We start from the raw sequence: 11746 nt of genomic DNA, 5'->3' as shown, positions 1-11746 counted from the left end.
AAGTTCCATAAGGTGCCAACCAGATTTGTCTTCATCATATAATTGCCTCTGATTGGACTCCAGACCTACTTCCATTGGGAGGACTACTTCTCCACTATAAACAAGATGAAAAGGGATTATACTTGTAGCTTCTTGAAGCATAGTATGATAGGCCCACAACACTTGGGTAATTCATCCACCCAACTTCCTCCGACGTGATCCAACTTTATTTTGAGTCATCTGATGATTTCCCTATTAATGACTTCCGTCTAACCATTACTCTAAGGATAGGTGATGGAGGTGAACTTGTAGGGAATTTTGAACCAATCCTAGATTTTCCATTACTCAAGCATCAATCCCAGATTTTCTGACCCTAGAACATCCATAGGAACCTTGGTGAACTTCATGCAGAATGTACTAGACATCTTTCGGGCTGATACACTTAAGCAAGGGGCAAGAGAAAACCCCTTTGTACAAGTGATCTCCCACCAAGGTGAACCAAACGAACCTCTACTTGACCATATGTGCGTGTTTCGGGTTGACTGGTAAAGTCCCTTGTTAGAGGAACGAAATCAATGGCACTCTCCAGTCACTTTGCAATTCTAGCTCGACTTACCTTTTGATGTAGGAGGAGATCCAAATTGGTTTTTTTAAGTAGTTATTCATTAATTTTTTAAATTATATTTATTTTTTTTCCTAAATCTTGGGAATAAAGTCTTGTTAGTTAATTTATCCTAGTTGGTTATTTTTCTGTTTAGATTTTTTTTTGAGAATTTTGAGAGCTATATAAACCTATGCTTAGATGATGTTTAGGACAAGTTATTTTGATATTGTCAATTGGTTCCGCTTAAACCACGTTACGACTGCATCTCTTTTATTCTTCTATTCCCACTCTTATTTTTTCGAGAAAGTTTTTTTTTTTAAAACTGAGCTTGGGCTACATCTTATTTGGTTATTTCTCTCTTGTTTTCTCATTAATTCCTCTGAAACATCACACCCCAGAATAATCTATATTTTAATCGGTGTCAGTTGATATCAAAGCTCATTAAGATCCAATGGATCGTGGACGTGGTCGTGGTAACAATAGCCAGGTTCCGAATGACGAATTCCAGCACTGTGATCGTAATATCCAAGATGTAATGATGATTGAGGATTTGCAGAAGCAAGTTGTGGAATTAACCCAATGTCTAGCAGCACGAGATTTTAAAGATCATGAGATTTCTGATCATAACTATGAGTCTACTTTTGAGAATCCATATCACAGTCATATTACATACCGAGAACACCATAGTAGAGAGGAATGATATGGGGACTTTGGTTTTCGAGTTGCTCTTCCTAATTTTTTTGAAACATTACATGTGGAAGGCTTCATTGATTGGCTCAACGAAGTAGAGAGGATTTTCAAGGGCAAGGAAGTACCTGATCATGTCAAAGTAAAATTGATCATTATCAAGTTCAAAGGTTAAGCCTCAGCATGGTGGAAGTAGCTTTGGCAATCACGAGAGAGACAAGGTAAATCTAAAATCACTGATTGGGAAAAATTGAAAAAACTTATGAGAACCCACTTTCTTCCCTTTGGTTATGTGCAAATGTTGTTTCAATGACTCCATACATTGAGGCAGGGGCTAGAACCGTCGACGACTATATGGAGGAATTCTATCAGCTTATTACTAGGAACGATCTATCTGAAACCGAGGAGCAAACGACAATGCAATATTTAGGGGGATTACAATAACTCTTACAAGATTCCTTAAGCCTCCACTCACTCTGGACTATTTTAGAGGCATATCAGTGAGCTTTGATGGTTAAAATATAGTTAAACTGTAGACTAACAAGTAAAAGTGATCAAAACAATCGAGTTGTTTGCCCTCAAGAGTTGCGCCCTTCCCAACAGCCACCACAAGGTAATTCTAAGACCTCTGATATGAACCCCACCAACAAATGTGATGGAACCTGAAACAAAGGTGGATAGAACCCTAAGAACTAAACGACAAGAGTGTGAGCCTTGACCCGTAACCAAGAATTGGCACGAACCAAGCCTACGAAGGAAAAAAATGCCACACCTAGGGGTGATAAGTTTCGATGGGTTAACACCACGAGAGTAGACTCGATAAGTTCAGTAAGTTCTTTCAAGAACTAAGAGAGCACACAATCTCACCAAAAACTAAGTTGCTTCATACTAAGATGTCCCTCCCTTATATAATGGGAGTGAACAAGGAAAAATACAAGATAAGTACATGCACAATTAGAGTCCCAATGTTGCATGCCTCATGTAAGCTATCTAGAAACCCAAAAAAAAATAAATGCATGCACAATTAGAGTCTCAAGTTGCATGCTTTATTAAACAATCTCTTAAGTCTTCATGCATGAACGAATTCCCATGCTTTGCATGCTTATTAGCGTTCTTCCATTAAGCGCGGCCAGTCATGGATGGTTATGCCTGATTACGTGGATTATGCCACGACTAGCAGTTGCGATTATCTTGGTTTCTCCTTGCTCATAGTCTTCCCAATGTTTTTCGAGATTAGCCCATTTAATGCTTCCTTAAAACGTTTTGCCCGTAGTCCTATAATTGGGCCTTCCGGAAGTGATAACTGATCTCTCCTATCTTCAGCCCTTGGGCATACATCACCCCTATCAAGGTTTTGTGGTTAAATAATCATTGCTTTAAAGTATAAGATCCAAAATAAAAAACAAATCTCTGCTGGTTGAGGAAGACATGGAGGATGGAGCTCAGGAGTGCCTCCTTATACAAAAGGATAAGGGGCAGCTGATTTGAAAGCAAAGCTCGCTTAATCTCACTTTTTTTTGCATAAAAAATATTTTTCTTTCTCTCTCCTTTTTTTTCCTTGTCCACTCCTTTTGTCTCTTTCCTCTCATCTTCTTTCCTCTCATTTTTCTTTCCCTCTTCTTCTTTTTTCTCAATTTTTTTCTCTCAATTTCTTTTTCTTTCTTCTTTTCATTTGCTTTTTGTAGTCTCAACTGGTCCTCCATAACTTGTCTTGGAGTCAACGGTACAAGAATAATAGGTTGCCCTTTCAAAGTAAAACTATACTTATTTGTGAGGCCATCATGTGTTACCTTTCGTTCGAATTCCCAAGGTCCTCCCAACAATAGATGGCATGCATGCATGGGAACCACGTCACACAATAGCTCATCTTCATATTTTCCAATGGAGATTGCTACCAAGACTTGTTTTGTTATCTTGATTTCTCCGCAATCGTTTAGCCACTGGAGTCGATAAGGTCGTGAATGTTTCCGAGTTGGTAGTAATAATTTCTCCACCAAATCAGTACTTGCCACATTGGTGCAACTTCCCCCATCAATAATAACACTGCAATTATTGACAAAGCAACAGGTATGAAACAAATTCTCCCTTTGATTACCTTCTTCCTCCTTAGCTTGTAGATTGAGAACTCGTCGGGCCACCAATAAGTCTCCAATAACAGCATGTTGTTCATCATCACTGTCATCTTTTTGTGGCACTTCTTCAACTATTTCATCCTCATCTTCCGACTCAAGTTCACCTTGAGCGTTTATTACCATCACCCTTTTGTTCACACATTGACTAGCTATATGACCATGCCCTTGACATTTAAAACACTTGATATCACGAGTTTTGGAGGAAATGGGCTCGCGATTACCTTGAGTAGTTGATGGTGTGGGTTTGGGCTTCTTGAAGGGTTCAAACTTTGGCTTATTTTGAGGTTGTTCCTCCTTTCTTGGAGTTGTCCGCCATGTGCCGTGAGTAGTCATTGGTTGTCCCTTTCTAGCCAATCCTCTCCTCTTGAGTTGTTCTTCCACTTTTTGTGCTTGGTGGACCATATCCGACAGCTCAACATAATGCTACAATTCAACAATATCAGCAATTTCTGGATTTAAACCATGTAAAAACCTGGCCATAGTGGCTTCCCGATCTTCATTGACATTAGCTCGAATCTTGGAAAACTCCATGTCCTTGAAATATTCATCCACACTTTTGGAGCCTTGAGATAATCTTTGAAGCCGCGGATATAAGCTTCTATAATATTGGCTGGGTACAAACCTCCTTCTCATGAGCACTTTCATCTCCTCCCAAGTGGACACCGGTTGCTCTCTATTCCTTCTCCGAGTCATCACCACTTGATCCCACCAAACAATAGCATAATCAGTGAATTCAATGGCAACTAACTTCACCTTTTTAAACTCTGAGAATTCATGATAGTCAAACACCATTTCCATCTTAGTTTCCCATTCCAAGTAAGCTTCTGGGTCATTTCTTCCTTGGAAGGTTGGAATTTTCATCTTAATCCCTCCTAAATCATTATTTCTTCTAGTTCTGTTTCTATCTCCTCGATGTCAAATCCTGCCCCGATTGTAGTTTTGCTCATCAAAGTCTTCCACAATAACCTCTTCATCTTCTTCGACATCAATCCCTTGGGCATGTCTTCATTGTGGTCTAGTAATACGGTCTTGTTGATGTCTTCTTGGTGTCCCATCCTCCACCCGATCCAACCTCTCATGGATAGATTCTAATTCCATCCTCATCATCCGCTGCATCTCCCCCATCAATGCTTGCAATTGCAGGTTCAGAAGTGGTCTAGCCCCCTCATTTGCTCCATCCTCCTGGTTGTTGGGCATGGCTGCAAAATGAAAGAAAAACCTCACAAGCACTCAACTCACGTTTAGGTGGTAGCTCTCAATTGATGATCTCTCTCAGTTCTTGATCAAACTCTAGAACAAATCAGAATATCACGTAGCAATTCAAAAGATACCACCGAAACTTATGATGGTAGAATTTTAAGAGAAAATGAAAGATTAGAAGTTTGAGAATAAGGAAAACAAGAAAAGAATTATTGAAGACAATTTACTTCGATTCACACAAGCAGTTTTTTTTTTTGCGCTTTCTTCTTCTTCTTCTTTTTTTTGTCTTTTCGTTACGCTCTTTTTTTTCTTTTTTTTTTCCATGATTTTTTTTTTTGCTTTTTCTAAACAATAAGTAAAGATAGATTTGCACTTGCCTTTGAACCATAGCTCTGATACCAGATGATACGAACCCCACCAACAAATGTGATGGAACCCGTAACAAAGGTGGATAGAACCCCAAGAACTAAATGACAAGAGTGTGAGCCTTGACCCGTAATCAAGAATTGACACGAACCAAGCCTACAAAGGAAATAAATGCCACACCTAGGGGTGATAAGTTTTGATGGGTTGAATGCCACGAGAATAGACTCAATAAGTTCAGCAAGTTCTTTCAAGAACTAAGAGAGCACACAATCTCACCAAAAACTAAGTTGCTTCATACTAAGATGTCCCTCCCTTATATAATAGGAATGAACAATGAAAAATACAAGATAAGTACATGCACAATTAGAGTCCCAATGTTGCATGCCTCATGCAAACTATCTAGAAACCCAAAATAAAATAAATGTATGCACAATTAGAGTCCCAAGTTGTATGCTTCATTAAACAATCTTTTAATTCTTCATGCATGAACGAATTCCCATGTTTTGCATGCTTATTAGGGTTCTTCCGTTAAGCGCGGCCAGTCATGGATGGTTATGCCTGATTACGTGGATTAGGCCACGACTAGCAATTGCGATTATCTTAGTTTCTCCTTGCTCATAGTCTTCCCAATGTTTTTCGATTAGCCCATTTAATGCTTCCTTGAAACGCTTTGCCCGTAGTCTTGTAATTGGGCCTTCCGGAAGTGATAACTGATCTCTCCTATCTTCAGCCCTTGGGCATACATCAACCTCTATCAAGTGTTTTTAATGTGGTGAATAGGGGCATCGAGCTTCAGATTGTAAAAGATCCCTAAATAAAAAAAAACAAATCTCTGTTGGTTGAGGAAGACATGGAGGATGAATTTGAACAAATTGATGAGCTAATTTACGATGACGAGATTCTTTATGGAGATGGTCATGAGACTCTCACATCATAAGCAAAAGCCTACTAGTCCCCAAGGAAGAATCGGAAGAGGATTGATTGAGAACTAGCATCTTTTACACAACTTTCACAGTTGCAGACAAAGTTTACAAGATGATTATTGATAGTGGAAGTTGTGAAAATATTGTATCTGAAGAAGATATGTAAAAGCTACAGTTGACGACGGATCATCATCCAAAATACTACAAGTTGTCATGGCTGAGCAAAGGGAGTGAGGTAACCGTAAATAGAAGGTATCTTTTAACTTTTTCTATTGGCAGCAAGTATTACGATTGAGCATGGTGTGATGTTGTGTTCATGGACGCATGTCATGTATTGTTGGGACGACCTTGGCAATATTGTTGGGTTTTTCGGGCAGCAAAAACTGCTTTTTGTGTTGCGGAAACCCCGAAACCCCCAGCCACCGGATCCGTGCGAAGATTAAAATTTCGAAAACATTACGTGTACGAGTTTCTAACTTAGATTTACACTAAATCTACAAAGGAGAAGATCTTTACCCTTGATGCGAAGCCCTTCGCGTATCCCGCTCGTCCTTGGTTCGCCGGATCTCGAAAGTGTCAAAGTAGACACTTCTCTATGTGTATCCACACAAGCAAGAGATGGAGAAAAATCTCTAAGGATGTGCTAGCAACCTTAGAGATCAGTAATGGAGGAGTGGGAGAGCAAGGAAGAAGATGGAATCAATGCCTTGAATTGCATTCACTTGCAATTCAAATGTGGCCGACCACTATTGGAGTTGTAACCTCCATTCTCATTTAATGTGGCCATTAAAGAGGAGATTTGTAACCTCCATGAGGTGGCACACACATGTGCTAGCCTTGATGATGTGGCACATCATCATTGGTCCTCCTAATGCCAACTCACAAATGAGGTGGCAAATGGTCAAGTCAAACTTGACCAAATCTCTCTCATGGTTGATCTAATCTAACCATTTGATTCAAACCAACTTAATATAATAAATCTAATTCATTTAATTAAATTGATTCAATGAGTCATAATCTAAATTAGACTCATTGAACACATGAATCAACTTGAGTCAAGCTCAATTAGTTTAATTAGGATTACTCTTAATCCAATTTGATTCATCACATGAATCTAATCCTCTTGGTTCATCATATGAACCTAATCTCCATCTAATTGTCCTTTGTGTGTGACCCTATAGGTTCTTATAACGTTGGCAATGCTCCTAAACCAATTTAGAAGCACAAGTAATGAGCGCGCACTACAAGAAAAAAGACATACAACAACGGTTTTTAACCGTTGTCGTAGGCCATTTTTAACTGTTGTTAAAGGCTGTGTTGTTAAAAGGGGTGGCAAACGACAACAGTTTTTAACCGTTGTCTTTGTAGGCAAAGACAACATTTTAACAACGGTGAAAAACTGTTGTCTTTTCCTACAAAGACAACGGTTTTTCACCGTTGTCTTTGAGCGTATGCCTAGGCTCTTCAACAACAGTTTTGAACTGTCTACGACAACGGCTAAAAAGCGTTGTCTTTTTAGCCAATGACATCGGTTTGACAACGGTTAAAAACCGTTGTCTTTTTAGGCAACGATGTTAAATAACATCAGTTTGTCACTATTGTCTTTTAACGCCATTGACAACAGTTTGACTTATTTAAACTGATGTCTTTGGGTACAATATACAACATGTTGACAATAAATAAAAAATTTATTAATCTTTTCCTACTCAACAGTTTATAAAAAACATCATCATCCAGTGCAAATTTCATCCAGTGCAAATCATCTAGTGCAAATTTCATTGATAAAAAACCTACAATCCAAACATAATCAATATTTACAATGCAAATTTCATTAAAGTACCAAACATCATCATCCAAACATCATTAAAGTACAAAACATCAACATTCAAACATCACAAAAGTTTACAAAACAAAATAGTACCCATAACAATATATCACACATATATATAAAATCCAAAATATCTTATTTTGTTGGATCAAGTCTTCTCTACCTGTGCATCTTCTAAACAGCCTGTGCATCTTCTAAACACCATATCAATAACTGCAGCCTTTTCTAGTTTCTCCTCCCTCCTAGCTTCTCTTTTCTTCTCCTTTCTGGGTACGGGATCATTATCTTTTCCCTGAGGTAAATAGCATATGATTGCAAGTTAAGTCATTTCCCAGGAGTAAATGGCATAAAGATGATAATGACAAAGACGTTGTACACAATTGAATATGATAACAATACTTCTTTCTAGGCACAAATTAAAATTACTGCATAACTCACTTTCAGTTCAAGTTAATATCTACAAAATATCATTGATCAAGAACCTACAATCCAAACATCATTAAAGTACCAAACATCAACATCCAAACATCACCAAACTTTACAAAACAAAATAGTACCCATAACAATATATCACACATATATATGCCAAAGTATATTGTTTTGTTGGATCAAATCTTCTCTACTTGTGTAATTCCTGTGATTAAAGTACCAAAATTGGCTAAGTATATAACACCCTTTTACTTCCTGTGAAAATAAAAATCACATGATTTTAATCCAATTCAACAACAAGTCTAGCTAGTCTCCAGTATATATTTTTATCACCAACATTAGAGGTTGTAATATGTCAAGAGCTACTGGACCTTTGACATGTTTATACAAAGAGTTAAGTTTGCTTATTACACCAATATGCGTATCAAGTGTGAAAGGATTTATACAAAGAGTTAAGTTTGTTTATCCAACTGATGGGACTTTCCTGAGACAAGGAGCCTGCGAATACCCAGAACCAACTAATTACTCTTAACTTAGATAAATATGATACATAACAGAATGATGCTTACCATGAAGATGCTCTTTCAGTGCTCCATTATGCATAAACTCATATACAAGAATGCTTTTGCCTTCTTGCTGGCAGTAACCGAGAAATTCAACCAGATTTCTGTGATGTATTCTTGAAAGTAGAGAAACCTGGAACAAATTTTATTGGTCAAACTGGTGCAATAATAACTTAGTGCAATCCTTCAGCAAGCTACCATAAACACACTTTATGAAGAACCTTAAGCATATCTTTTTGGTTTGGCTAAGCAATCATCTAAGCAATTAAGAGTAACCCTTTTACCCAAAGCTATGTAAACGGCTACCTCACTTGAGAACTGTCTGTTTCCCTGACAAGAATCATTGGTTTGAACTTTGACGGCAATTTCTTTTCCGTTTTTCAACTTTCCATAATACACTGTCCCATAGCCCCCAGAACCAACTTTTTTAGCAAAGTTTTCTGTGGCATCGTTGATTTCAGATAACCAATATCTATGTGCTGTTTCAATGCCAAATCCTCCGAAAGAAGCACTTAACTCTTGGAATGGTTGGGGAGGTGGAAGATCATCTGCAAATGAAAAAACAATATCTTTAATTCATATACATGTTTCAGACAAAAGTTAGTCAGTTGTATTGAGTCGTACCTACCTTCTCTTGAAAATAGTCTAAGTTTCTTGGGGATACGCCTCAAAATAGCATACCCAAGTTTGATAATTGTAATTTCATTGGAAAGTAGGACTTAAAGAGATATTCAACACAATCTAATAAGAAATACCCACGTGAAAACTATATTTTTGCCAAGAAGATGACCAGGTACTGTTCCGGACAGCATATTGTTCTGCACGTACCTGCAAGCTCAATAGTTACTTCATGCTGGAGTTGGTGCTAGACAAAGCCAAACGTTAAAAGAGAACAAATTTGGGCAAACATTGATGTTCGTTAAATGACAATATAATGGCAAGAAAGGACATACAGTTCTTGTAAATTTGATAGGCCATCCAAAAATGATAGATCACCAGTTAACTTATTGTTCTCAAGGTGACTGCAAAAAAACAATTCAAAAAGTCTAGCGAATGATTAAGTGTTTGATATATAAACCAGCAATATTTATATATTACATGTTTCTAAGACTTAAGCATGCACCGAGAGCAGGTATATGGCCACAAAGCACGTTTCCATCAAGCCATCTGAAATATTTGAATTTGACACAGTGACAAGGAATCATTAAATCCATCAACAGTTGTGCCGAATGAAATAAATTGACTTGGAACAGAAGTAGATTCTAACTTACAATTCGACTAGGCCAGTTAAACTAGCAAGCTCTGCAGGTATATTCCCCGTCAAATTTCTCCCTGATAGTCTACTGTTCATTATACGAATCTATTCATTAGTTCACGCGGCGAGAAGATAGCTAAAATTTGTACATTAGCAACAATTCATAGGTCAGCTAGAGAAACTGGAAATCATGCATGGGAAAGCAAAGCAAACATGACAAAGACCAATGAGAGTTAGAGAAGCATTCAGTACATTGAAACAATTTGTGGTTGCGGATCTGAATTACATTGAACCCATGACCATGGAGCTGGTAAGCATGGATCTCCACCTTCTTGTGCCCAAACTTCTTTTGGGTAATGTGATACAAAGCTTTCCATGGTCAGTGCTGAAGAGAAAAGAGGTATAAAGGATACACTCTAAAAGAAAACAGTGTTGCTCTAGATTACCAAATTAACAAGATATTTCTTTACTTACCGTCTAGGGATCCATAATTTATCTCCATATACTTGTATATCTCAAAAGCATTTAAGATAGGTCCCTTGGATGAATCATTTGTTTTCTTAAAAGCAAAAGACAAGACAAAAGGGAGACTTATATTATATGATCCCGGTTCATATAGCCAAAAGGGAGAATTTTCAAAAGTTTAACTTGAAAAGAATAGTCAGACCTCCAAGTGAAATCACAGTCCAGATTTTTCAATACAAGGGTCCTAACAATTTAAAGAATAAACTCATTGAAAGAAAAAAAACACACCTTTTGGTTAAAATTCCATCTCTCCCTTGATGGAATAAAGTCCTCTCCATTGCCAACTCTGAGCTGCAACATTTGTTTTAGTTGTCATAAATAACCCACATCAGCATTTTGTACATGTTGCTTCTTACCAACCCAACCTATTTTCATGGCATGCATTATAACCACTAAGCAGTTATTTGTTTTTGTATTTATTATCAATCAGATATTATTCTAAGTTTCCATTTCTCCGTGCTTAAAATTCCAAAGCTGCCAATAACAGATATATCAAACGAATTTGAGGTTAGGTTACAGATTCATGACATCCAAATTAAAACAGTACAATTTATTAGCAGTGAATGCAAAAGAACCAAGCAGGTAAAATCTCCCAACAAGTTGGATTTCTGAATCGCTTCTGCTTCTTTTAAATATACAATTTTTTCCAATTAATGCCAATAAAAAGACAAGTTATGCTTTCAACTTTTACTGGATGATTCTTAGAGTTCAACGCATCGTACTTTTGATTCCAAATCTCTAACTTTATGAAAAGAACCCATCTAAATCTTATCAGAATACATTAAAAAAACAACGAAAATCGAACATTGAAAACAAGCACAATTTGATTGGATCGATGATAGGGGTAAGCCAACAGCAAGATCAAAAAGTAAAGCTCCTTTAGATATCTCACCTGGAAGACGCCCGACGACGGAGAGACCAATGAGAAGGATGACTGGATGCCGCCCGAAGAGTCAACGCCGAGCACCGCATGGACAAGCTGCCGCTGGAGATCAAAGGTCGAAGCAGCCGATGCCTCGAGGTCACCGGCGAGCTGTTTCGCACTCCATTCGCTACCGGAGCTGCGGCACACGAAGGTGAAGACGCCCATTTCTTAGTTCTCACTGATACGCACGCGAGCTCGCGCCGACACAAAATCCCAAACCCTAATCAACAGCTCTTCTCCACTCTCAGATACACCCACCGCCATCCCCATGGAGGACCGACGTCGGCAACTCATCGGCGATGCGGAAACCGGCACCGTCGGGTCTATCGA

At 38.1% G+C, this 11746-nt stretch overlaps 1 protein-coding gene and 1 long non-coding RNA gene across 2 annotated transcripts; both read right to left on the bottom strand.

Annotated features, from left to right (window-relative positions):
- Nucleotides 1-7982: 7982 nt before the first annotated feature.
- On the bottom strand, nucleotides 7983-9529 carry LOC121977562. The gene is made up of 3 exons (XR_006110932.1): nucleotides 9018-9529; nucleotides 8718-8844; nucleotides 7983-8011 (listed from the first exon to the last, which is right to left on the bottom strand). It is a non-coding gene; the product is annotated as an uncharacterized LOC121977562 (long non-coding RNA).
- Nucleotides 9530-9554: 25 nt separating this feature from the next.
- Nucleotides 9555-10581, bottom strand: LOC121978275 (probable LRR receptor-like serine/threonine-protein kinase At1g67720). Its single transcript, XM_042530640.1, has 6 exons — nucleotides 10441-10581; nucleotides 10219-10351; nucleotides 9983-10054; nucleotides 9810-9878; nucleotides 9665-9733; nucleotides 9555-9576 (listed from the first exon to the last, which is right to left on the bottom strand). Exons 1-6 carry the CDS (start codon nucleotides 10466-10468, stop codon nucleotides 9555-9557), a joined length of 393 nt encoding a protein of 130 aa, XP_042386574.1. The 5' UTR covers nucleotides 10469-10581.
- Nucleotides 10582-11746: the final 1165 nt, after the last annotated feature.

The sequence above is a fragment of the Zingiber officinale genome, chromosome 4B, assembly GCF_018446385.1.
Source record: "Zingiber officinale cultivar Zhangliang chromosome 4B, Zo_v1.1, whole genome shotgun sequence".
NCBI classification, from domain to species: domain Eukaryota; kingdom Viridiplantae; phylum Streptophyta; class Magnoliopsida; order Zingiberales; family Zingiberaceae; genus Zingiber; species Zingiber officinale.
Note: the sequence above shows the minus strand (reverse complement) of the source record. Positions and strands in the feature narration are given on the sequence as shown.

Excerpts from the sequence above, each read along its gene's own strand:
- LOC121978275 (XM_042530640.1), bottom strand. The coding sequence starts at position 10,468 with ATGGAGATAAATTATGGATCCCTAGACG. Across the intron at positions 10,352-10,440 it reads AAATTATGGATCCCTAGACG|CACTGACCATGGAAAGCTTT; the intron begins GTAAGTAAAGAA and ends TTTTCTCTTCAG. Across the intron at positions 9,879-9,982 it reads TTAACTGGCCTAGTCGAATT|ATGGCTTGATGGAAACGTGC; the intron begins GTAAGTTAGAAT and ends CAAATATTTCAG.